Here is a 26,661-nt window from a genome sequence, read left to right on the forward strand (position 1 = left end):
GTCTTGGCGTGCACTGCTGGGTCATCCCACCCCAGGCTTCAAGTTCAGACAGACCTTTGCAATCCCAGATGAGATCATGCAGCTTGAATCTTTTCTCTTTCTTCTTTTTTTCAGCTCATTCTCCAAAATTAAATTTTAGAAATTTAAATTGCTCTGGGGCACATCTTATTCTTATTCTATGGTTAAGGTCATTTTGTGTTCAGTTTTTATTTATGCTATCTTTTATTTATACTCTTGCAACTTTTTTTAAAAGCACAAGAGGTTAAATGGCCCCAAATTCCAGGATTATAGCCACGTGCTGCTTCCTCCTCTCAGCGGGCTGTTTAGGCCAGTGGCCTGAGGGAAGGCCTCATGGATGTAGTGTGGCTAGAAAACTGCATAACTAGATGCATTTTGAGAATGTAAATGACCCAAGACCTGAGAAATGGAGTTGCAAGTGAACTGCAAAGCAATGCTGTGTGTGTATATATATGCATATTTATCTATTTTATTTTATTTATTTTTGGATTTTTGGAGTGAGTGGTTAAATATAGAGTTAACCAGTTGCTGTATTAAAATGAGTCTCAATACACCTCAGGTTGTTTGAACCAAGAACTTCATGCTAACAACGTGTCGCAAATACCCATCAAGTTCTAGCACCTCTACACAGTAGCGCCTCTACAGGGGTTACGAATGGACCTAAATATAAGCATCGCCCAGCTGGGAAGGGGTGGGGAGCAGTCACGTTGGAGTCCTGTGCTAAATGTTCTCAGTTGGTTATAGGCACGTGACAGAATAAAAGGAAAACCGAGGTGTAGCCACAAAACCCTGGGTGATTGGTTTCAATTCAGTTAATTTCCATCTCAGTTGACCAGAATTGGGAGACTGCCCCCAGGCTCCGAGTGTGGAGTCAGATGTAGGGCGCACAGTGAGAAAGGAAAGTTGGCGGGGTTTGGGGGAGGGGTGGGTGCTTACTTATCCCCAGTTCTGACTTCCCGGTTTTTGAGGGAAGACTGGGGTGGAGGGGCGGGGAGACTTGCCCCCAGGAGGTGGTGGCTCTGCTCACAGGCGGGGTTTCTCTTCCCTCTGCCCCACCCTCCCTCTCTGCACATCAGCTTCTCACTGATCACCTTCCCAGCACATTTACGTCTCAGAACTACGTGGATGGATAGCCACAGCTTCTAGCCTGCATAAGGGACATGGTTTTGAGCTAGTTGCTTCTGATCATTTTTTGTTATCCCAGAAATGTCATCTTCCCAAAAGATGATTGGGAGGAGTGTAAAAGGTCGCTGGTAAACACCCGACTTCAGCCTCGGTGAGTAGCAGCTGTGCCTCTGCCTCTTCCCCAAACCATTACTTGACAGTGGCAGTGGCTGTGGACCTTCCCCGGGTCCCCACACACAGGCACAATGGGAGGGGGCCCCTCGCACACACTCAGCAGAACCCTGCATCCCCACCAGGGCCCCCACCTGCCTCCCTGGCTGCAGAGCGTGATATGTTTCTGGGTGCAGGTGATGCCAGGACAGCTCTTAGGAAGGGGGCGTTTTCCACGTTGACCTGGATTCAGGTCAAATCTTGGGTAGATCCTTGGGCAGCCAATGTGCTGCCCCTGGAGGTGCTCTGCCCCCCACCCCCTTCTCCCAGGCTATTGGCACTGGCCTTGGGTTGTGGGTTCAGGGCAGCCCTTCATGAGCGTCACGGGCAAGACCTTGCTACACAGAGGCTCTGACCTGCTCTCATGGGACAGTCAGTAGATCTTCAGGTCCTCAGGGTGGTGGGATTAACACGTACTTGTTCTCTGATGAGTTTTTTTTTTTAATTTTTCAGAGTTTCTGAGAACAAAACCAGTGTAACTCATGGAAACGATTGCCATTTTCTTTCCCCCCAGGTCACTGTGTTTCTTACTCCTCCTCATGGTTCCTCTTCATTTCCTCTCCGTCGCCTCTCATTACTGTCCAGGCACAGGCACGAAGAGGGCTGAAAACGTTCTTCGAAAGTGTCCCTGGTTTGTTAGGGTTTGGAAGTGGAATTGTGATAGGCATAGGCACATTTCCCCATGTTTGGGGCTCCCTAAATGGCCCTGAGATGACTTAAAACTCTGGGGACCTGAACAAATTTTGACTGGAAAATCAGATTTCTGCAGTTTCATGTAGCTTTGAGAATTGAAATGGGGACCCCTTGCAGAACCTGTGCACCCAGGTCCAGGGATGTGTTAGCATCCTGCCCGGATGCGAGCGTTGCCCCGTGGTCCCCGTGTGCCACATGTCCGGTCCCCGTGCTATGGCGAAGTGGATCTGGGGACGCGGGTTTCACAGGGATTGGTGTGTGGGTTCCGGGAGCACGCTTCACAGGTAGTAAGAGAAGACAAGTCCCCACGGTGAGATAGATGGGCGGGGGCGGGGGATGGGGGTGCCTGGGACCCAGGGGTGTTTGGTAGAAAGGGAACGGTGGGAGAGGCATGTTTTATCAGCTGCACGAGCTGTTTTTATCTGTGTCTTCCAGATCTTCAGTGGCAAAAAAATGTGGGTGGGGACAAAGCAGCCTTGTACATCTCACCAATCTCCTCCCCCCATTTGGAGAGAGAACCAAAACTTGTCCTGATAAGGATTTACCTTGACAGCTGTTTTTAAAGTTATCCAAATAGCTGGAATTTTCTTGGTCATTGACATTCTCTCGTATTTTTAAGTGTTTTACTTTTTACAGTTTTTTTTTTTTTTAAATAGCCAACTTCAGAAAATCAGTGCAGGGGAGGTTTCGCATGTACATGTACTTTTTCTGACAGAGACCCTCAGATGTATCCTGGCTGCCCCCCTTAGTTCTTGTGCTTTAGCGGGGGTGGGGGTGGGTAGAAGTTTCTAGCAGGAGTGGTCCTGCTCACCTCACCTGCCCTTTGGCCTTCATGTGGCCTCTGGGGCTCTGCATCTCCTGTGGCACTGTTCACAGACGGTCCCGCGGCAGAGTCCCTTAGGTGGCATTGAGTCCCGAGGGCTCTTTTGAAGGTGCAGCTGTAAACCCTCCCACACGGTGTAGGAGTCTCAGGCATATTTGAAGCTGTGCAGTAATGCTTTTGATTTGTTGCGTGTTGCACGTCACCGTGCACGTAGTCATAGTCTTACCTTCTGAAAGTTAAGCAAACCTGGAAGATCGATAAGAAGGGTTTCCACTTTGATTTCTGTCAACGAAGGTCGGGGCGTTGCCATGCACCTGGAGGCGTCAGCAAGACGAGCACAAAGGTAACGCCGCTTAACCCGCCGGGGTCAGCAGGTGCCGCGGGCTACGTGCCCCAGAGTCTTACCACGCCCCCGGCCCCATCATGTTGCTTGAAGTAGCAGGTGATGCAGGCACAGATAACGGTTAAAGTTGAACCTTGTCAAAGTGGTGAAAGTGCCTGTTGGCGGGTTTTGGAAGTGAGGGAAAGCAGCAGCTCTACTTCCAGCTGAGTCTCAGGTCTGGCGGCCAGTCCCCACCAGTCCAGTTGGCGTAGACAGGAGAGTGGAACGCCTGCCTCACACACAGCCTCGGCCCCGTTTCCTTCTCGTGGTTCATGCTGAGGGATGATGTGACCATTTTTTTTCATATATTACCAGTCCAACATGAATTGGGTTTTGGTTTTCAAAATCTGTGAAACTCTGAAAACAAGGAAGGGTCCATTTGCCTCCGGAGGTGTACTTGGTTTTTTTGCAAGCTTGTTATGGCCAGTTCTCTGCACCTCTCTTGAGGTGTAAGTCGCTCAGATACTGCACATCAGTAAGAAAAAAGTCAATCTGGACAAGCTTTGTGTGGCCCCAGATCATGGCAGTTTGGCTGTGGACCCACATACAGACCCCTAGCGATGGAGAGCAGCTGGCGCGAGGGCCCCAGCGATGGAGATCAGGCCTCCCAAGTCTTCAGTGGGGATTCTCTCTGTTTCTGTGTCAGCACAACTTGAATTCTCCAGGAATAATGCACTGCAGAATATTTAAGCAAAGGCACAAAAGCAGAATGTTCTCTCTTGCTACTTGAATTTTCACACTAGGAAACGTCTTGACAGCCAAGAAACAAAGTTGAAATGAGAAACGTCTTCGTACACGTGTCAGGCTGAGCTGAAAATAGAGCTGATGTCACAGTGAGCAGAGCCCACTCCCCCCAGCCCCTGCTGCTCCACTGTGTCCTCTGAGCCCTGGCTGGTCCCGTTACGTTACCCGGGCCTTGTGGCGGTAGCTGCCTTGCCTCGGCCTCACCACTGAGCCTGGGTGGATCTGGGGCCCTGTGGGAATGGGGGGGGGGGAGGGGACGTTCCGACCTGCACCACGTGGGCTTGTTTGGCGCCTGGTCACATAAGAAGCTCTTTGATTTCTTTGGCGTTTACAGCCAATCATTCTGAGTAGTGTCTCTCCCCCTGCCCCCCACCGTGTCAGTGTGACTGAAAGCCTCATATCTGGGGATTTTTAGGGTAAATTGGCACCTCTTTGGGGCAGGACAAAAGGTATAAAGCAGTGACCGTCCCTCAGGGTTTCTCACTGGTCCCTGTGAGGGGCCACCCCGACAACGGCTGTCACTGGGCGGGGGCCGCGCGATGCTGTGCGACTCGGGCTCCTGCCCGGCGCTGGTTCCTCGTCCTGCTGCACAGCACTGGCTGCTCGGAGTAACACAGCTTCCACTCCCGTTTCCTCCTGTCCCCACCAAGGCCCACCAGTGCCACCCAGTGGCCAGCGATGCCACAGCACCACGGCCCACCTTGCCGTGTGGCAAGGCCCCCAGTTTCATGCTTATTGGGAAGTTAGCCAATTAGATTGTTGCTGGTCCCTGAGCGCACCGGCCTGCCTGGTTCCTACCGGGCTTCACCACAAACAACTCGTTTCCAGTAAAAACCAATGGCCAGACCCAGCAGAAACGACGTCATCTGGGGCGGTGGCCTGGCCACCGGCCAGCATTTCCTCCTGTATCTGCTCCCCAAGACAGCACCTGCCCTGGAGCTTGGGCCACTCTTTTCCCCATAGGCAGACCCCGGGATGGCCCAGACTGGGTGTACACTCCCAGGAGGCCATCTCTGTCCGGCACATGGGCAGGTGGTCACGCTGCCTCGAGCTGGCAGCACTGGGGGCCTGCCACTGCTGGAGCCACTCTACCATGGGGGTGTGCTGCTTTCCTGTTCTAGAACTGGTGCTTCGTGGTTGGTTGGTTACGCCTTGCTCTTCTGTGAATGTATACACATAATACAGTTAAAAGGGAATTTGGATGAATTTGCAAATCTGATTTTAGCTCTACTCAGAAGTAATGCTTCTGTCACTGTCAGCCACTTTGGCACTACACCGTGTCACTGCCATTCCAGCAGCAGCTAACCCACATCCAGCTGACGGTGGGACCAGATGCAACTGTTTTCTGTTTTGAGCATTTTTCCTCAAAGTAGGAGAGGGATAGAGCTGACTTGCTGTTGGGGTCCACCAGTTCCCACATCTTACCAACTTTTTATTTATGTAATTACACTTACATACGCTCTGAGATGCAGGTGAGGGGTGATGAAAGTTGACTTTTAAAAGCCAGAAGCAGCTAATTTTATAGAAGAGCAGCATAATGGTTAAGGAAAGCCATCCCCTGCTTTTTAAATAGATTACGTTCATTTACTGTTACCACTCTTGGATAGCAGGTCACTTTAATCACCTGTACTGTGAATGTCCTAAAAAATAAGCTCCTGGCTTCTGTTTTCCCTGAATGAGAGAAAACACCGGTTAGACCAGTGGAAGCGTTGATCTTAGGGAGTGAATGTTTTCGAAGTCAACAGGAATTGTCACTTGAAACAATGTAAATGTCACATGATAAGATTTGTTTGAGGCCCCATCATGGGTGCCTCACTGAGGATTCTGGAAGCACCTTAGGCCAGCTTTTTACAGTTGTTTAAAAGTGTGCTACTAAAATCTCAGCAAAGTTTGTAAAAAGTCAGTGACTGAGCTGGTCTTAGGACTCGATTTTAATCCTGACGGGTTTGTTCCTTCATCCCCTGCTGGCAGTCACAGCTGGCACCGCGTCCTGCTCCACTCTACTCTCGTTCCTTCCCCCAAGAAGAGGGGCCTCTGTCCATTTCATTTAACCTAAGCTCTAACAGTCGTCCCCGCGCCCCCCCCCCCCGCCCCCCGCCCAGATTAGGTGCTGTGGACCCTGTTAGCCAAGGCTGAGCTGGTAAAGATAAGTTTCCATGTACTGAGGTATGGTAGCGCCTTAGGAATATGGATTTGAGCTGATGAAATAATATACGTAGAATCATAGTACTTAGTCTTAGTTCCTATGACGTCCCCAGTTCCTACTTTGTTAGCTGTGACTTGCTGACGGGACATGGGTGACAGCCAGCAGGGTGGTCTTGGGAAAGGGCTGCTCAGCAGGGAGTGGGTGGTCTTGGGAAAGCCTGGACAGCATAGCCCGGGGATGCCGGCACATGTGGGGCCAGTGATTGGGACACCGTGGACAAGGGGACATGAGGTCGGGGGGTGCTCTGTGAGATGAAAATAGATTTGCAGTCAGGGTTGTTGCTTGATGACAATGAGGTACTTCTAACACGGTTCTAAGTTTTGGATGTGTGTAGCGCTGTTGCAAACTGTAAAATTAGGTAATTTCGCCTGTACTATGAAATGGAAAAATCTTGCGGTCCCTGGGCTTTTAACACCTGTGGCTGAACTGGCCTGACCAGTGCTGGAGGAAGGCAGTCCTGAGGGCAGCACTCCGGCCCTTTGCCAGGATGGTCACGCAGGGTGTAGGCTGTGAACGCCTTGGGGGCTCTTGTGGGGTCAGGCCTTATTTGTAGACAGGCTCTCGCCTCTCTCCCCAGACTTCCGATTTCTCCCTGCTTCACTAGGACAGTTGCAGGAAGCCCCGGCAGCTGACTGGAATTGGTGGGTCTTCAACCCCTGCGTAAAATTGGAAGGCTGCTAGAGCATCTCGAAGTCTCCCGTTTAGAATCTAGGGGCTCACTGCGCTGTGGGTAGTTGAGAAAAGCCTACGCCTGGGGAGGCGGCTTCTCCGTCGGCCCTGTGTGACGTGGCCCTAGGTGGTGTCCCTGTGCTCTCCTGGCTTGCTCCCTGGACCTTCCTGCCCCCACCCCCACCCCCACCCCATTCTGCCCTGGGTCCCAGACGTTCTGGGCGGTGGGCCTGAGCGGGGCCATCTGGAAACACGCCCCTGCTCTCAGTCACGGCTCCCCACGTACCTCTGCTGGGCCGCACGCCCCTAAGACTGAGGAACTGGTCTTAGGATGAATCTCCTTGCTTGCCTCTGACTGTAATTCTGATGGTCTGATACGGGATTAAGTGTAATCAGTCCATGCGAAGTACTGGCATAAAGATTCTCATTTTAGCTTTTGGCTGTAATCCTTGTTTGCATTGAAAGTGCTAACCTACTGTCTTACCCAATAGCGAGCTGCAGCTAGAGGGGTGTGAATGACAGCAGGTGGCGTTCCTGCCACCCAGCTCCTAGTGTAAAAATAACTGGTCTCCCCCCATGTTGCAGTTTTCTGCCAACATTCTATATTTTATTAACATCACCACGTCCAGTTGACTTTTGTCCAAGAGGACGGTGAACACCTGTGAGCCTCTAACCCCAGGGTGGACTCTCGCTAGTCCTTCCAGTGCCCCATGGGCCCCCGAGGTGGGGCTTGGATATGCATTCGAAGAGAATGTCTGATCCACCCTGGAAAGATTTTCTAAGCTCCTGTTCACCAAAAACTGCACTGGGACTCTCCATGAGAGTGGTCTTTGAAATCTATACCTTCTCTTGATACAGCAAAATTTGCCCTTTGAGTTCCAAGCTAAGCTAACGGTTTAAATCAAGCCTTTGATAGCTTACTGGTTTATCGGTTGAAGTCAAAGTTTTAATAATAAAGCATTTATCTCTGAAACAAAGTATGCTCGCTATCATAAATGTTGCTGGTAGCCCTTTTTACACTCCTTTTCTGAATTTAACAGTTACTTTAAATCTGTCTCAGTGATGCCGGGTTATTAGCTTTGCTGGTTTCGGGTGCACGTGCTGTGTGGGGTCCCCTGCACCCCTATCTCACTAAGCGGGCCCCTCTCCTTTGCAGCCGTGAAGGAGGACAGACGCGCAGAGGCAAAGGTGGCGGTGGCGGCGCCGAAGAAGGCGGCTCCTCCAGGCTCCTCGGGAGGCAGCAAGCAACCCTCGCCCAGAAATCTCCTTCCAAAGAAGTCCCCTCCTTTTGCAAACGCGGCAGCAGCCAAACCGGCCATCAAAAAGACGCCACCGGGTTTCAAGGGCACCATCCCCAAGAGGCCGTGGCTCTCGGCTGCCCCCTCCCCCTCGGGCAGCGCTCCCTCGGCCAAGCAGGCAGGGCTGGCACCTGTTGCTGCCACGTCTGCTTCCAGAAAGTTTCCCAGCTCTGCTGCTTCGGTGGGCGCCATCAGGAAGCCTGGGACCACCTCGGTTCCCCTGGCCTCTCCAGCCCCGGGACGCCTGGGCCCCGCGAGCCCCGCCTCGTCACAGCCAAATTCTCAAATTCGGCAAAACATAAGACGCTCCTTGAAGGAGATCTTGTGGAAAAGGTGGGCTGTTCCACTTTGTTTCTTAAATGTTAAAGTGGAAAGTTTTCCACGTAAAGGGTGGTGGTTTCGCGATGGCTCCGCTGTTTAAGAAAAATGTCACATGTGGGACTTCCCTGGTGGTCCAGTGGTTAAGACTCCGCGCTTCCACTGCAGGGGGCACTGGGGTTCCATCCCTGGTTGGGGAGCTGAGATCCCACATGGCATGTAAATGCAGCAGTTACCGTGGGTTTTTTTTCATTCCATCTAGAGTCACTGACAGCGATGACTTAATCATGACAGAAAATGAAGTAGGAAAAATTGCACTGCACATCGAGAAGGAGATGTTTAACTTGTTCCGAGTCACAGACAATCGGTACAAGAGCAAGTACCGCAGCCTCATGTTCAACCTCAAGGACCCCAAAAACCAGGTGCGTGTCCGACCGTCAGGAGAGGGGGCAGTCCTGGCCAGGTGCTGCCCAGGCCTGGGTTAGGGCAGTGGGTCCCCCTGCAGCTGTGGGTGAGTGGCATGCTGTTCCCGTGGGGCCAGGCGCTCGCCCGCTGAGGTTCTTGCCACCCGCACGCCTGTGTGCCTGCCGGGGCCCACGCTGTCTGGATCGGCCTCTTGACCTCTTACCTGTGTTTAGAAGCAGGGCACATACTCTGACTTTCCATTTCGCCTTGTTAACCCCCTGGCAGAAGGGATTTCTTCTACCTTTGTCCCTAACACTGTACCTTCTTCAGTCGATTGTGTTTTCTGTGAAGTGGTCTTTGTAGCAGGGTCAGTGCGGCCGGATACTCGAGATCAGCTGCCCGACCTCAGGGCCCTTGTTCTCCGAGCATCGATGGGATGCTCCGGGCCCTCGTCCTGCTGCGGGCAGGGGCTTGCCGTGCTGCCCATCTCCACATCCTCTCTAGTATCTTAGAGGGGGTTTTTTGTTTTTTGTTGTTTTTTTTTTTTTGCGGTACGCGGGCCTCTCACTGTTGTGGCCTCTCCCGTTGCGGAGCACAGGCTCCGGACGCGCAGGCTCAGCGGCCATGGCTCACGGGCGCAGCCGCTCTGCGGCATGTGGGGTCCTCCCGGACCGGGGCACGAACCCGTGTCCCCTGCATCGGCAGGCGGACTCTCAACCACTGCGCCACCAGGGAAGCCCTCTTAGAGGGAAGCCCTCTTAGAGGGAACGAGTGAACAAGAGATGTTTGTTTACAGGGGCTCTTCCATCGTGTTCTGCGTGAAGAAATCTCTTTGGCAAAACTTGTGAGAATGAAGCCAGAAGAACTTGTCTCCAAAGAGCTTTCCATGTGGAAAGAGAGATCGTCAAAGCCTGTGAGTGCCGACGGGAGAGGAGGCTGCGGGTGCCAGGAGCCTGACACCAGCGCCCCCCCCCACCCCAGAGTGAATTAATAGCCCGTTGGCGTGAGAGAGTCCCTTTGGGAAAGAAGGGCTAAGTTTTCACGTTTGTCTGTCTTTTTCATCTTAGGTGATGGAGTCCAGAACTAAATTGCATAATGAGACTAAGAAGCCAACTGTTAAACAGGAAACTATTCCCGATATGGAAGATTCTCCGCCAGTATCAGATTCTGATGTAAGCGTTTAGGATTTCCAGTGCTCACGAGAATTGACTAAGATGATCCCGTTCCAGACGTTGTTAGGTGCCTGAATTACTGGGCAAGACACTGAGCTGACACAAGTGTGTGTAGTTGTATTGCTTCTCAAGTACTTGTGTTCAGTAGCCCTTTTGCTCTTTGTTCGGTGGTTCTTAATCGCGTGAGGCGCTGCTTCCACGGGGGCTGCTGGTGTGCAGAGGGGCCGGCGGAGGAATGACCTTCTCTGCTTCTTGTGCTTTAGGAGCAGCAAGAATCGGTGCGGGCGGCCCCTGAGAGGAGCGCGGCCCCGCTGCTGGACCTTGTCGGCAGCATGCTGCAGGACACGACCGGGCAGCACCGGGCGCACCTCTTTGACCTGAATTGTAAGATCTGCACAGGTGAGCAGATCTTGGGGGAGACTGTGGAGACCCTTCTCGGGACAGCTGCATTCAAACCAGGTTACACAGTGGAAAGGGTAGAATCGTTTCTTCAAGCTTAGGAAGTGAGCCGCTGCCTTTATAGTGGCGTTGTTTTAAAGCAGTGATCGTCTGTCTACCCACGGGCAGGCTTTGCTCTCGAACGTGTGGGATTTCTCACGAAGGCCTTCCTTGTGTTCTCCAGGTCAGGTTCCATCGTCGGAAGATGAGCCAGCTCCGCAAAAGCAAAAGTGGTCAACTTCTGCCAAGAAGGAGGACTCAAAGTCCAAGCATGACAGCTCTGCCTCTGAGCCCGCTCTCAGCTCAGCCGATCATGCGGCACCAGAAACTCTGCCTGAAAACGCCTCGGAGCCAGACCTGGAAAGCGCTGCGCGCGCCCATTTGGAGGGAAGGTCCCTCCCGGTGCCTCCAGAGGACGGCCACCCCGAGCCCTCCGCCCTGGAAGGCGCCCCCTGCCCGGCCCCTGGGGGCGGCGGAGTGCTCACCACAGTCACGGTGTCTGGCCGAGACCCCAGGACTGCACCAGGCGGGCCGAGCACGGGCACGGCTCCCTCGGCAGCCCGCCCAGACAGCGCCCACCCAGCGGAGCCCCGACAGGACGTCCCGAAGCCTGTGCCGACCTCCGTGACGGTGCCCAAGTCCATCCTGGCCAAGCCGTCCGCGTCGCCCGAGCCCAGATACCTCCTGTCGGTCCCACCGTCGCCAAGCATCAGGTGCGGCCCCCTTGTGTGGTCTGAGCAGCTGAGCTGTGGCCTTTCTTTCAGATGAACAGGAGCAGTAATGAGTGATTCAGTCTTTCGGCTCTGAAATCCACCCAGAAATACAACTCTCCTCAATTTTCTATTTTAAAAAGGCGTTTTTTTAAGGCTTCAGTTTTAGGATGACTAATTATCACCTTAGAAATATAGTTCCTGAAAACTGGAATTTAAATTTACAGCCATCCAGTTTATTGCCTATATAGTTTATATTTCTTTGACCAGAATGTGTTTATATCATTATGATTAAAGTAATTAATTTGAAAAAGTAAGCTATCAAAACTTGCAGGAATTCACTTTGCTTTTGTAAACACGTTAAATAAATAAATAAATATTGGGGATTCTTTGGGCAGAGAGAAAGATTCACGTATCTTCTGTGGTTTTGTTTTGCAGCATCTCAGAGTCCCGCTCCCCTCCAGAAGGCGATACCACCCTCTTTTTGTCTCGACTCGGCACCATTTGGAAAGGATTTATTAACATGCAGAGTGTAGCGAAGTTTGTCACTAAGGCGTATCCTGTCTCTGGATGTTTTGATTATCTCAGTGAGGTTAGAACCAGGAGGGAGAGAAGTGTGTGTGTGCGTGTGTGTGTGCGTGCACACGTTTTCCACGGGCACTCTGGTCCCGCGCTGGAGTCAGGCGTGTGACCACCTTCCTGCTGAGTGTCTGGACACGCGAGCACCTCTGAAGGCAGAATAGGGGTTGCCGGGCCGAGTCAGCAGGTTACGTGGTTTGCACAGTGGCGAAAATTCAAATGAGAAATCAGACCCTCCATCTTTTCTGAAGAAGCTGAAGCTTGTCTTCCTTCTCCCTCTGTTCACTAGAGCTTGTGCAAAACCAACCTGGGTGTGCGTGTGCCCACTGCAGGTGTGGCCAGACACGCATGACCTGCCTTGGTGTGGAGGGGCACACGTGACAGGTCTTTTCATTTTTCAAAATTAGCAAAACAGCACTAGCATTTCAGACTTAACAAAGAGTGCTCAGTCACTTCTGAGACATACCTGGATCTTTATGCGTATGTTCCTAAAAGACAACAGTAAAACATATTGCTGACTGTCACCCTATTGAGCAGAAGCTTCTCCTCCTACCACCCTTGGGTGTGGTCACTCATAATCCCGGATGTTAGTCAGCTAAGCAACATTTGACACCGTTATTGCTGCTTTGTTTGGGATAGTTGCAGTTTTCTTAGTTGTGAATCTCGGGTAGTTTGGGGTCTCTCTCTGACCGCCACGGTTCCACCGGCCATTTAATCAGAGTTCATTTCACTTAGGACCTGCCCGACACGATTCACATCGGCGGAAGGATTGCCCCAAAGACAGTCTGGGATTACGTCGGCAAGCTCCGATCTTCAGTGTCTAAGGTACCTGCCCACAGTCTGACCTCTGCACCCGAGGAGGAAGGGGTTTGTTTACACACGGCTCTTTCTTTGACTCTCGTCTTGCGCGTTAATACTTGAAATGTCTCTAGTTCGTGAGATACTTGCAGGTGAACGTTTAAGTTCATAGCTGGCTAACCTGTGAAGGGGTGTCTGAGTAGCATGACGGTGGAAGCTTTGTGAAAGCGCATGTGCAGTTCAGAGCTAGGAATACAGATGCTCTGTCCCTTCTTGTCTGAGCTGATGGAGTAGAGGTGGGGGGAGGCGGCTGGGCTGGAGTCTGAACCCCTGAAATGCGGACGCAGCTGTGTGTCTGCGTGTGCAGTGCTCTTTGGGGGAGGGGCTCTTGTTTTCACTGGGGTCACAGAAGGGTTACAACCCTGGTCTAGTTCAGCCCTCCCGTTTCGGAGCTGCGGGCAGCTCATCACACGCTTAGTGGTCACTTAGCTCTGTGTCAGACACTGCCCCAGGCTGGCCCTGCACACAGAGTACCCCATCAGTACGAGCGCCCCAGGAGGTGGGCTCTGTGTTGAGGACAGTGGGGCTGAGTAGTTTTAAAGCGGTCCCTCCGAAACCAAGACCAAACCCAGCAGTCTTGAGACTCGGGCCTGTGTCCTCTTCACTAGCTCGTTGTTCGGATGTGTTGGGCAGCAGGGCTGTGACGGTCAGAATCAGAGCTGGTTGCTCCTGTCCTCGCTTCCCTCCTGCTTTTGGGGCTTAGGTGCAAGGTGAAGCGGCTGCCTTTCCGAGAGGCCACAGGTCAATGCTCCCCGCCCTCTGTTTGTTGCAGGAGCTGTGTCTGATCCGCTTCCACCCCGCGACGGAGGAGGAGGAGGTGGCCTACATCTCTCTGTACTCCTATTTCAGCAGCCGCGGCCGCTTCGGCGTCGTGGCAAACAACAGTAGGCACGTCAAGGACCTCTACCTGATCCCGCTGAGCGCCGCGGACCCTGTGCCCTCCAAACTCCTGCCCTTTGAGGGACCAGGTAGGCCCCAGCCTTCTGCCCACACGTCCACCCCACGCCCTGCGGAGTCAGTCCCAGCGAGCTGCGTGCCTCACCCAGACCCGGCCTTTGGCAGCGGAACTTGGGAGCAGGGGTGAAGTAGCGTCGAGCTATGGGACTTCCTGGGTAGTGGAGGGTGGCACCGGAGGTCCCCTGAGGAAGGTGTGAATTGTCTTAGAAAAGTCCTGTGAAGAGGGACAAACCTGTCCGGAGCCCGCCCGCCTCGTGTGAGCAGGGTGTTGGCGTCAGGAGCTGGGCAGTGCCGGGAGGGCGGGGCCTGGGCCTGGCCTGCGGGCTTGCCTCCTTGCAGGCGTCAGGCCAAGCCTCTTCGCTACGGGCATTCGTTTTGAGGAGAAACGAGAAATAGCGTTGAGACAGGAAGTAGTTCTAGAAATAGTCACTTTGAAATCTGCTGCTCGAATTCTTACCTTTGGCAGACCACTTTCTGTTCACTCATTCCTTAGAAAGTGCTGCTTCTAAAGAATTACTTACAGGCTGACCAGAAAGAAAGTTCAGGCTTGTCAAGGGAGCTAAGGGTGATTCCAAGGGGGACGTGGTCTCTGGGGACCCAACTCCTCTTAACCCTGAGAAGTTGACGGGACTTAAGTCTCGCAGAAAGGTGCCTAAATGGGAGTGTCTCCTTGGCCGTGGCGCCCCCCAAAACGGCTAAGCCTAGAAGATGCTGAGCGTAACCCGCGGTCAGCGCTCTTGAAGCACTTGCTTCTACAGGCGGTGGCCACGCCCGCGCCCGGTGCCTCCGTGTCCATGGCCAGCGCCCCGGCGGCTCTGCGGCTGGGCCCAGCTTCCTGGTCGGTCCCCGTGACTGCAGGGCTCGTGTTCCCTGACATAACACACGGAACTGTCTCAGTGCCAAACACGTTAGAAGCCAAGCTCTCCGGGGGGCTGTCCCACTCCTCGTGCTAAAGCGGTGCTGCCTGATGGGCAGCAGGGAGGGCCGTGGCCGAGGTTCTTGGCGGGCAGCTCCTGGGGTGCTGGCCGGCTCCCTGGACGCCGTGTTCCTGACACAGCGGTGACGGTGGTGAAGCCGACTTCCCGATACCATGAGGAGCCTCCGGTCAGTCACAAGGGTGGAAGCCTAAGCGGGGCCTAGTGTGAGCGTAGATCCTGTGACATGCACACTCTGCTCGTCTGTAGCAGCGGGACCTGGGAGGTGACAAAGCCCTGTTTCACCCGCGTTGGAGCCCCCCTCACGGCTCCACCTGCAGAGCCTGCGGTGGGGTCTTGCCTGACTCCGTCCCGGTGCACCTTGTCACACGAGCAGGGGGCTGCCAGGTTCGGGGCCACAGACAGACCCTGAGTGGGGCAGAGGTGGTTGAGGTCAGGTGTGGTGAGGAGGCAGGGGCGCAGGGGCCACCGAGGGGACCCCCAGTTGGAGCCGCGGTGGGAGCTGGTGCAGTGCTGGGTTGGGGCCTGGCTGGCAGAGGGAGGGGGCCGCGCTGGGTGTTCCGGGGTGACACGGGGACAAGGAAGGCTGGGCAGGGCGCTCACCTCATCTGCTAAGTGACCACACTTGATGACCAGCGGAGTGGACATCACTCCTCCACCTGCATTCCCAAGGCTGTCACTTCCTGAAGGGGATGCTCAAAGGCCTGTGGGTTTTCATCCACAATAGAGAACGAAGGTTTCATTAAAATCAAGTAGGAAGAGGGGCTTTCGAAATGTGATTGTATGGGAAATTTTACCATAAACTTTTAAAGACTTTTAATCGAAGAGCTTCTAAATCTCAGCTCGCTCAATTTAGTATATATATTTTTAATTCTCCTGCTACCTTTGTTTGACGTTAACATCCGTGTGTGTTCTGTACACCTGCACATCAGCCAGACTCCCTTGGCCCCAGAGGCCACGTTACCTGCCTGAGCTGCTTCGCACGTTTGTAGCGTGACTTGGCGCTCCCTGGGTACAGACGTCCGTGTGTCCCAGGCTCGTGGTGTGTGCGTCATGTGCGTGTTGTGTGTGTGCATGAGTGTTTGGAAGGTGGGCCGGGGGTGTTCCTCCCGTCTCTGCACAGCATCCTTTGACGGCACAGGTCCAGTCTGAGGGGCTGCCGTGTCCGTCGATGGAGCAGCCAGTGGGCTTGAGCACATGCTGCCTGGCAGCGCTGGCCCCGCACCCTGAGGGGAGCACCCTTGACCCCCCCATGTCAGCCCCTCAGCAGGGAGCGCCCGCACTGCCCAGGGTTGTTGCTGCCTGAGCTCGCAGGGCCAGTAAGCGTGGAGTCAGGGTCCGACCCGGCCGCATCTCCATCCCAAGGCCTCGGTGGGGCACAGGCCTCCCACTTCGGGCAGCCCGCCAGCGGGCGGGCCTCTGGGAGGAGGAGGGCAGGTCTGTGGGGGTGGAGAGTGCCGACTCGGCACGTCCGTCTCTGGACTTGGGAGCCCCGTAGGTTTTGACAGTATGGCTCACTGGAGAAGCAGGCGAGGACACGAGGTGTTGAATCCATGTGCGGTGCCGGGGAGGCCTGCGCGGCCTGCTTGTGGTCAGCGTCCTCTCTGCCCCACGCTTGGATGGTGGACACGGGGTGGTCTCCACGCAGAACCCACAGCCCAGTCCCTGCACGGCAACAGAGTCCATCCGAGCCCAGTCTGCCTCCAGGGCCTTTTGTCCTCCCGGGCTCCCTCGACTTGTCCCAGAGGCGCCAGGCCGTCGCCACGTCACACAGCCTGGAGGACGGCTGGGAGGCCCGCGTCCCTCTGAGCCAGCGGACAGTCCTTCCACTGTGGACACGGCTCAGCTCAGTCCCACACACACTGACGGGGCTCCACCCCTGGGGACTCGGGTCTCAGCTGGTCCGCGCGTCTAGGGGCTTTATTCACAGAAGGAAGACCAGTCAGATGGGATGCTGGGCCTAGGCCAGGGCGCCCGGCCCTCCCGAGGGGGTGGGGGGCGCCTGTCGAGGGCCCTCAGGCATCTAAGGTGTGGACCACCCTGAGCAGAGGACAGGGACCTGCCTTCCGAGGCATTGCAGGGCGAGGGCCATTCTCTTAGCAGGCTGGCTCCATCCGTGGTGTCTGCCTTCTGTCCTCACGCTTAACTGCTTCCTAAATTAGCAGACCGTTTCCGTGACTTGCAATATTGTCAGGTAAGCACGTCTTCAGTTTCTGCGTGCATAGCTGTGTACAGATGCTGTAATCAAAGGCAAAATCGTGCTGAATGGAAAGTGCTTTTCTCTCCTTTGAAATCAATAAAAATATTTCATGGAAACTGGTCATTGTTTGTCTGAATTTGAACCATTTGGTAGCTCTTGGTGCCCATCCAGGTGCACTGTGACGGAGGACTGTCTCCACCTTGCTTTGCCTCAGCCGACGCCAGTGTGCTTCTGGCTGTGCAGGTGGCGGTGCTGTGCTGGGGGCGCCTGGACACGGGCGGGCGGACGGATGGACGACGCTCTCCTCACTGGGACGCGGAGCCCTGGCTTTGCACAGGTCTTAGGGACCCAAGAGTGGGAGCGGGCGAAGTCTGCATGGGAGCCGAGTGTGGCGGGCGGGCAGCTGCTTCTCCCCGTATTTGCTGCGTCTCTGCCCAAGTCCTCTTCGAGGACGGTTGCGGCTAACTCCAGCACAGTTTCTGTTCCCGCAGGTGTGGACGTTTTGTTTTGTTGGACTCAGACCACAAGAAGGTGTTCACTTTAAACACTGAATAGTGGAGCATTCCAGGTAGACTTAGGGGTAAACGCCTCATTTGATAGTTGGACAGCTTTCATCTGGTTTATTAAAACTAAACCTTGTACCCCCGCTGTGCCACACCCAAGGTGCATGGGGGCTGCTTCCCCCGCGGCCCTGTTGCTGACACACCTGGACACAGATCCTGGTTTGGGTCTTGGCTCAGGAAATCCACACACACCTTTTCAGCTGTCCCTCGTCCCTGGGTTTGTCCACTTCTTTCCCTGTACGGGTGGTCTGGGGCTGACCCTTTCACCGTGAAGACTCGGGGACCTACATGCAGCTAAGAAGGCTTGTTTCATCCACACCGGACATTGTGGACACGTTTCTCCCGCAATTTGGAGGGGGTCGGGCAGGGGTGCCGACACCCCGGTGCTCAGTCTGATCAGTACCCCGTGTCTGGAAATGATAGTTCAGTGGCCTCCCACCTAGTTCTCATCTACTTGATGAGTCATAAGCCTCACCACTACCCTCAAAGGGAGGTCGGTAAGTAAGCGCCCCTCTTGTGACCATGGGACAGAGGCCCTGTGCGGAGCCGGGGAGGCGCCCCGGGCCCCAGCGGGAGCCCTGTCTCTGCACGCAGCCAGCGGGGCGCCCTCTCCTCTCCAGGGCTCACACTCAACAGTGGGCGCGCCCACAGGGGCCCCAGGCAGAAAATGGGGCCTTCAGGCGAAGGCTGCCCCTGCCCCGCCCCAGTGGTAGTAGCCCTTTGTGTCCAGCGTGCCCTTGCCAGGCGCCTGTTGTGAGGGTGCGGAGCGGGGTGGAGCCAGACGTGCCCTCACCTCCCTGACGGTCACTGCCGAGGCCCCGGTAGCACAGTGAATCATATTCTTCCACGAGTAAGTCATCTCCACGGTGCTGGTTACATTTCAAGTCTCATGCAGCCATGACGTGCACAGGTGAAGCAGATGAGATTTGACTGCTTCAGAAACAGCCCAATTTAAGTGTAAAGTCCTGGGGAAGATCAGTGGGGAAATTCAAAGCTAACACTCCTCCAGCTCGAGCTTTGTTAGATCGCTTACGGGTGTGTGTAGACGAAGTAGTTGAGCTGAAAGCATTTAACAATACTAGCTGCTTAGTTAGGTGCTGGTCTCCAGGGAGTTAACTGTTTTCGAAACAAATGTAAATGTTAAGTAATTTAATTATAACCTCACCTGTGATGCCTGTGACCACAAAGGGTAGAGTCTAGAGAATTTTGCCACATCTGGGATATATCAGTTTTGTTAGGAAGCATATGAAGCTGCTGCAAGTTGTAGGGCTGGCGCACCTCCCGAGGACAGGACCCCACCTCCTTGGATTTAACGCAGTGACTTAGCCTCCACACACAGCGTCTTTGACCTGAAACGCGATTCATGCCGCAGGCCCTGGTGTTGGCACCTTAGAAGTTTAGCTCTTCAGAGGTAGCATAGCCCATCCGCACTGAGGACAGAGGACAGTCGTGGGCCCTGGGCTGCTGAGAGGACGCCCCTGGCCGGGGCTCCCCAGCCCTCCCCACCCCCGCCCGCGTGGCCGAGCACATTCCTCCTCTGCTGCTGCTCACAGAGCTGGCCAAGGCTCCAGCTTGTGGCTCGGCTGGGGACCTGCTCTGCCAGCTCTGGGGCCGTGTCAGTGACAGTCGGTCCAGAAAGGGCCACGAGAGCCAGTTGAGCTATTGACTGTGCCCCAAACTGGATATTAGTGAGCTGTAAATTATTCAGTAAGTGGCTGTTATAGTGAGTGAGAGATTTACTATTTTAAGTTAAAATAATTCATTTTGATTAGAAAGCAAACTTGATAGAGTATCTTTCACATCTGAGCAGAACCATCTGGATGCCATGCTCAGTGCAGTGGGCCTGGCCTTCCTGTCTCCACGCCCTCCTTTGCCCAGCTCCTCCTTCCCCTGAGTCACCAGTGTCATCAGAAGGGCAGGCAGAGGACATTCTGGAAGAAGCCGTTCCTCTTATCATGAGTGGGTGTCTTCATGGGCACCTCAGCCCTTGAATGTCAGCCTGTGAAACGAGGCGCTGAGCACAGTGGGGAGGGGGGCCGGCGGTACCTCGCCGATCCATGTGGATGCTGGGCCAGCCCAGCTCACTCTGGCATGCCGGGTCTTCCTCCTCGGGGGCGGGGTGGGACATCCGCCACCCTCGTGCTCGGCATGTCAACCCACCTCTGTTGGAATTTGGGAAGGGTGACAGGCGCTCAGAACTACACAGTGGGTGTCCAGAGACAACTATTTGATCTGTGATCAACTTAAAATCACAGAAAGAATAGGAAAAACAGTGCTGATTTTCTTTTTTAGTGATTAAACAAAAAATATATAGCATGAATATCTTTTACACAATAGTGATTTATGTGTAAATTGAGTTTATACAATTTGATTAATTTTAAATATGCTGTTGAAACAAAATTTTGGTCCCATGTTTATCATTTCTCCCTAACTTACCGATCTGTGACTCGGGCTTTTCTGTTCCCCTGTTGGTGTTCCGGGTTTGTTATTAGTGTGAGGGTGGAGGAGCCGTACAGAGACAGTAGCATCCCTGGGACAGTGCACCACGATCCACAATGTTTGGATGAAGACTTTTTAAAGAAATAATTATTTTTTAAGAACTGTGCAATGTTCTGAAATTCCCAGCGTGTTCTCCACGTGGTCTGTCCTTTGTTGCCCCTGTCCGAACACCGTTGGGCTTTAAGCCGCACGTCTTGTGTTGACAGAGACCTGAGCGTTCGGTAGCTTTTGATAAGCTACTGGTCGTTGAACGTCTTTCTAAACCTGCAAGAACATTTGTTTTAGGCATTTTGGTCAGCGTCACTTTTCCCGTCAGTTGTAATTTTGACACCAGTGACCGATGAACTTATCGAATGGTGTGTGCTATATCGATCAGTATAATTTTGTTGATCATTATAATTGAGTTGTAGAATTGGTCCTTAATTGAACCTTTAATTTTAGTATGAATAGCTTAATTTACATATTGCAGCTCATAAGTTAAAGTCGAAAGGGGGTGCTGCCTTCCTGATTTGTAGCAAGAGTCAAATAAAGGAACACAGCTAAGAGTTCGTTTAGAAAACATCCTGGTACATACAGGCTTCATTCCCAGTAGGTGAACGGCCTGGAGTGTGTGCGTGCTGGCCTTCCCCACCTCCCCCAGCACACCTCTACCCTAGCGTTGCGTATAATTGAAAATCTGTAATAATTTTAGCACTGGGCGAATGAGCGTGTGCATTGGGCCCTTGGTTTTGTGGTTTGTGGGCCCGTCAGGCCGGGCAGGTGTGCGGTGCAGTTTGCATCTTTTGCAGCTGGTCTTCAAACACTTGGTTCTGTTTTGCCACAGAATTTCCTCCTCCTCCCTCTGGAAACCATCCCCCCACTGCCCTTCACACCTAGAGTTTACCCCTGAAGGACAAAAGCTACAATTCGATTCTAAAATTTGCACAACTGTTTTGTTTTCTAGGTCTTGAGTCACCGCGTCCAAACATAATCCTGGGGTTAGTAATATGTCAAAAAATAAAGCGTCCTTCAAATGCTGGCGAATTAGACAAGACAGAGGAGAAGCGGCCCCGTACTCAGACACAAGAAGAAGTGGATCCCGTCCACCCCAGAGTGCCAGCAGCCCTGCTCCCTGAGAAGAAGCCGCCCAAGTACCCGCTGTGCCCAGGGGACGCGGCTGTCAGCACCACACCCCCGGGGTCTCCCCCACCCCCACCCCCTCCTCCAGAAGCACCAGGCGCGCCGGCCTCGTCTTCCGTGTTACAGATACTGTCGTCGCTCAAACCAGGAGCCACGAACACTGTCACAGCATCACCTGCATCAGTGACGGTGGCCGCTTCCTCTGTCACTTCCTCTTCTTCAAAAACAGCTTCGCCCCTAGAACATATCCTGCAGACTCTCTTTGGGAAGAAGAAGGCGTTTGACCCCCCCACCAAAGAGCCTGCTGAGTCGGCCCCAGCCCCCCACCAGGACTCGAGAGCCAAAGCCGGCGGCGGGCTGCCGGCAGCACCTCTGCTGGACCCAATTGTCCAGCAGTTTGGTCAGTTCTCAAAAGACAGAGCTCTGGAGGAGGAGGAAGACGACAGGCCGTATGACCCCGAGGAAGAGTACGGGCCTGAGAGAGCCTTCGACACTCAGCTTGGAGACCGCGGGCGACGCCAGGACGCGGAGAAGGCTGCGGAGGCAGCTGAGCGGGAGGACGTGGCCTATGACCCGGAGGACGAGACGATCCTCGAAGAAGCCAAAGTGACCGTCGACGACCTGCCCACCAGAATGTGTGCAGACGCGCACGGCGGGCCGGGCCTGCTGGCGCCCTCCTTGGCCGAACAGCAGCAGATGATAGAGGAGCTCACCAAGCAGATCGAGGAGCAGCAGAGGCAGGTGGAGGAGCAGGAGGAGGCGCTCAGGCAGCAGAGGGCGGCCGTCGGGGCCTCCATGGCCCACTTCTCCGTGTCGGACGCGCTCATGTCGCCACCGCCCAAGGCTGCGCTCCTGCCACCAGAGCCACAGGCTGCGGCCAAGCCGGCCGCGCCCCCCGCTGGCAGCCAGGCTCCGGGCCCGAGCGCCGAGGCGCGGCTGAGCCGGGACCCCCGGCAGGCCCGGCGGTTGGCCGCGGAGAGCAACGAGAGCGAGGCCGCCCCGAGGCCCCCGCTGGCCAGAGAAGCGCCCGGAGGGGCCGCTGCCGGCCCGGGGCCACTCCCAGCCCAGGAGGAGCCAGAGTCAGCCCCTCCACCGTGGGCTCCGGGCGAAGAGGCCCCACTGCCGGCCAAGCAGGACGGCCCTCTGCGGGAGCCCATGGAAAGCCCGGGGCCTGAGGGCGCGACCGGCGGGGACAGCGCGGCCAGGCCTGCCCGGAAGGTGCTGCTGCCCACGCCGCCGGGTGCCTCCTTCCAGCCCCTCTTCCCTTCGCAGCACGAGGGCCAGACCTTCCACCCTCCCGGAGGAAGGGATCCTTTCTCGGGTCCAGGGTACTCTCAGGAAAAACCTCTGGGCTCTTGCCAGTACGACGATCAGAGAAATGCTCAGTTTCCCGAAAAAAGTGACTCCCTGGCAGCTGAAACCGAAGGAGACAGAGAGCCACAGCCCAGGCCAGGTGAGGGGGCCGGCACGTTCCCTGCCGCAGCACAGAAAGGGGGGCCTCCACCCCAGTTCCAAGGCCAGCGGGAGCCTGCACCGCGTGCTTTCGGGATGTCGGGCCTTCACGGCCCCAATTACACAGGCCCACGGGGGCCAGTCCCTCCGTTCTCGGAAGAGAATTCTAATAACGACGGGCCGAGAGGGGGGCCTCCACCAGCCAGATTCGGGCCCCAAAAGGGGCCCATCCCTTCCTTGTTCTCAGGGCCACATGGGCCACCTCCCTATGGGGACGGGAGGGGCCCATCCCCTTCCCACCTGGGCGGGCCCAGGGGAGCAGGGCCGCCTCCGTTTGAAGACCGCAAGGACCCCCACGGGGAGAAGAGGGAGTTCCCGGAGGCCCCTTACGGTGAGGCCTCGGGCCCCCCTGGCCAGTGCGAGGGGCCCGAGCAGGCCCCGTTCCTGGGAAACAGGGGCGCCACGCCTTTCCAGTTCGGGGGCCAGAGGAGGCCTCTGCTGTCGCAGTTTAAAGGACCCCGAGGTGGCCCTCCTCCTTCTCAGTTCGGAGGTCAGAGAGGCCCCCCTGCCGGCCACTTTGTGGGCCCGAGGGGGCCGCACCCTGGGCAGTTTGAAGGCCCCAGGGGCCAAGCTCCTGGATTCGTGCCGGGACCCAGGGGGATGCAGCCTCAGCAGTTCGAAGAGCAGAGGGTCCACTCACCGCCCAGGTTCACCGGCCAGAGGGCACCGGCGCCCTTGCCCTTTGGGGGGCCCCGGGGCGCCGCTCCCTTCCCCGAGAAGAGCGAGTCGGCGCCTCCACGCTTCCACTTCCAGGGCCCGGCCGCCCCCGGACCCAAGCCGGCGCCCCGGCCACTGCTGGAGCTGCCCAGCCACCCGCCTGCGCCACCCGCCGCGCCGGCCCCAGGCCCCGAGGCCGAATTCCGCGAGGGCAGGGGCCACGAGTACAGAGGCCCAGGCTTCGAGGGGCGGCCCCGGGACAAGGCCCCGGAGGAGCCCGAGGCCCCGCCGCCCGACAGCCGCCCGGGCCGGGCCCTTGAGGACCGCCGGCGCGAGCGGGAGCGTGGGAAGCCCTGGGAGCGGGAACGCGGCCGGACCTGGAGTCGCGAGCGGGACTGGGACCGAGGCCGCGAGTGGGACCGACACCGCGACAAGGACGCTGGCCGCGAGTGGGACCGGGGCCGCGAGCGCAACGCGGGCAGGGACAAGGGGCGCGAGTGGGACCGGGCCCGAGAGCGGAGCCGCAACCGCGACCGCGACCGCGACCGCGACCGTAGACGTGACCGGGAGAGGTCCCGCAGCAGGGACCGTGACCGCGACAAGGCCCGCGAGCGGGAGCGCCGCAGGGACCGTAGTCGGAGCCCGGAGCGACCCCGGGACCCCAAGGCCGAGGCCCCGCGGGCCGCCGCCCCCACCGCCCAGACCTAGGGCCGCCCGTGAAGCCGCGCTCACGTGCTAAGCGGGTGGTCTTGGAAAGAGCTGGGTGCTCATGCACAGGACAGAACCTTCTGGACTTGAGAAATTACTGTAATTTTGTGTATGATGGTTTCTTATAAAATTTCACACCTTTACAATTCTGATGCTTTTTAAATATAAACAAAAAACTAAGAACTCTTTAACATTTCCATTTAAATGTACTGAAATGGGAAAGTACCTACAAAAGCATATTGCTTTTTCAGATTATAAAGTTATCTTTTCTAATAACTTGACTATTGTAAATTTTAAGGGAGTTTAGTGGACCTCAGAGCCATACCTTTCCTGACATCTCATCTGTGATACCTGTTTCCAGAAGCTGACTTCACAGGGTTCGGGGCAGGCGGCCACGTGTTTCTGTGCATGGCTGTGTCACCTGTCTCTGGAATGTTGAGAAACACCAGACTTAACTACAGGTGCATCTTTCTCTTGTCATGAAGAAATTTGAATTACAAATTCCAACCAGGAAACAAAAACACATTTCTTTGTTTTGCTCAGTGTTTAGGTATCCCCTTACATGTTCCCCCCACCCCCAAACATGATTAAAAGCAACATCTGAGTAGAAATTGTGGAATTTTAAATAACAATTTATTTTAAAATGTTTAAATTTTACCAGCCTGAAGAATGTGAGAAAGTAAAGCAATTAAGTGTACTTTAAAAGGCGGGGCGGGTGGAGGGAATAGGTTTCTTTGATTTGAATAATCAGGAACGTTTTGTTTGTTGAACTTTACCATCTGAGCGGTTCTCTGTCCCGGGAAAAGTGCACTAGCTCCGCACTGTGATACATACTTGTGACAAAATCTCAACGTTTGTCATTGAAATGGAACAATATTTGTGTAAAGCCTGAGATGAAAATAGTGATATTAGCTTAAGAACTACAAACTAGAAAGCTTTTCACTGTGAGACACAGTATACTGCTTCTTGTCATGTATTTTCCAAGTACTTCTGAAGTGCGAAAGAGAAAAAACTTGCTAATTTATTTGACTGTACAAATAAACTTTGATAATTTTTTTATATTTTCATAAACTTACTTTTGCAAATATAAAATTAGAGAATTTCATTTGTTCTTTGGAGTCTGTCCCATTGTACATCACTACAGGTTTTTCACTTTCTAGCACAAACGTTTAAGTTATGAGAACACCGAGAACTTAGCAATTTGGAGCGATTGGTGTTAGAGACCCTGTCAGTAGGTTGCGTTAAAGTGGCGACGAGTTCCAACACCTAACGAGATGTGAAGGTTTTTTACGTGTAAAACAAAAAAATTTTTCTAATTTAAATACAACAAATGTAAAAAATCAAGTGTGTTTCTTTAGTTTTCCTTGATAGAAATTTCTGTAAATTGTATTTTTATTGCGAAGTATTGTATCACTGTCCATTAAAACATGGAACTCCACAGCTTTGTTACTTGAAGTAGAATAAACATCTACAGAAGGTCTTCTGTCTCGTGTGGCATCGCGCTGGAAAGTCGGGTCTGCAGAGGGATGCCTCAGCTCCCGCTTCTTGGCAGTCGGCGTGGTGTGGGCAGCGGTGCCCTGTGGCCTGAAGACCCCTGCCGGATGCACCCCGTTCCCGGGATGGTTCCAGCACAGGACCCCATGTCGAGCAGGAAGCCCGAGGCCACCAAGGGAAGGACAGAGAAGCGCACGGTCGGGATGACAGAGACGTGGGGCAGGCGGTACCGGCAGGGTCGGCAGGCACCCAAAAGTCCCCGGCCGCTGACTCGGGCCTTAAAGGAGCACCGGGCTGGTCGCGAGCGTGTGGTGAGGCGGAGCTGGTGGCCCAGGCGCCTTGCCGGGTGGAATAAGTGGCAGGGGCTGTACCAGCAGATGCGGAGCCTTCAGGTCAGGGAAGCGGCCGCGGCTGGGAGGAGAAGACAAAGGTGTCGGCCTTGCCCTTGAACTTCAGGGCCACCAGTGACTGGCCCCATCCTGGTGGCCCTTGTGCCAGCATTTAGCTTCTCAACAAGTTTGTGCACCCATCTCCCGCCATGAGCCGAGACACGCAGAAAACATCCCTCGGGCAGGACAGGCTCTACCCCTGTGGGCTGGAGAGTCAGTAACCTAACGTCTGGTTTCCCGGCTGAGTGCCGCAAAGCGGGGGTCCCGCGAGGGGACGCCGCCATCACTGCCGCCTCAGAAAGGCGTCGGGCCAGACGAGGCCAGGAGGGTGGCCGCTCGTCTACGGAGAGCCCACAGCGCTAGCCTGACCTTGGGGAAGACCGCCCTACGGCTAGGTCCTGCCAAAGAGGAAATCCCGAATCCTGCAGGATAGACGCGAGCAGGGCTGGGCACGGTGCCCGGCTCCAAAACGCGTGAGTCCCTCTGGCCTGCAGGCTGCTGTCCAAGCAGTTTCCCCAAAACGTTGGGGAAAACACGCGCAAGTTTTAAAATCCTCAGTCCCTTGAGTACAGCTGGGATGTTTGCATCCTCCCCAAGCCCTGCCTTATCTGCTCCACAGAATACTCCCGTGGCGTCCGCTGCTCCGTCCTCACCCTGCCAACTACCCCTGCTCTCCTCCAGGACCAGGCCTGACGGCTCCAACCCGTGACCCCGTTTAGCCAAAGTCACTCACACACAATCAGGTGCGCCGTGCAGCGCTTGGCTCTCCGGAAACCTGGCATGAGGACTCCCTCCCGCTTGAGGCCTCGAGGGCCGCGGTGCCTGGCGGGGCCCCGTATCCCATCCAGTTCCGCAGAGGCAACTGTCAGGGAGGATGAAAGCAGCCTCCAAGGGAGGATCACACCCCAGGGGCCGGACCCTCCCCACCCCCGCACCAGCAGGTCCAGGGCCAGGGAGACAGCAGGGCGAGGGCACAGCGA

The 26,661-nt window shown here is 55.0% G+C and overlaps 1 protein-coding gene across 6 annotated transcripts in view; it reads left to right on the plus strand.

Annotated features, from left to right (window-relative positions):
• DIDO1 (death inducer-obliterator 1) overlaps nt 1-24,908 on the plus strand; it is a 51,471-nt gene extending 26,563 nt beyond the window's left edge. For all 6 annotated transcript variants that reach the window (XM_033410275.2, XM_012537655.3, XM_033410276.2 and 3 more), the window contains 10 exons: nt 8,027-8,501; nt 8,749-8,908; nt 9,688-9,804; nt 9,959-10,063; nt 10,327-10,462; nt 10,686-11,214; nt 11,650-11,803; nt 12,526-12,615; nt 13,421-13,616; nt 20,746-24,908. In XM_033410275.2, the coding sequence (XP_033266166.1) occupies nt 8,027-8,501; nt 8,749-8,908; nt 9,688-9,804; nt 9,959-10,063; nt 10,327-10,462; nt 10,686-11,214; nt 11,650-11,803; nt 12,526-12,615; nt 13,421-13,616; nt 20,746-23,798 (5,015 nt within the window). In that variant the 3' untranslated portion in view covers nt 23,799-24,908. The remainder of the gene's footprint in view (nt 1-8,026; nt 8,502-8,748; nt 8,909-9,687; nt 9,805-9,958; nt 10,064-10,326; nt 10,463-10,685; nt 11,215-11,649; nt 11,804-12,525; nt 12,616-13,420; nt 13,617-20,745) is intronic.
• Nucleotides 24,909-26,661: the final 1,753 nt, after the last annotated feature.

This window comes from Orcinus orca, chromosome 16 (genome assembly GCF_937001465.1).
Source record: "Orcinus orca chromosome 16, mOrcOrc1.1, whole genome shotgun sequence".
In the NCBI taxonomy this organism is placed as follows: Eukaryota; Metazoa; Chordata; class Mammalia; order Artiodactyla; family Delphinidae; genus Orcinus; species Orcinus orca.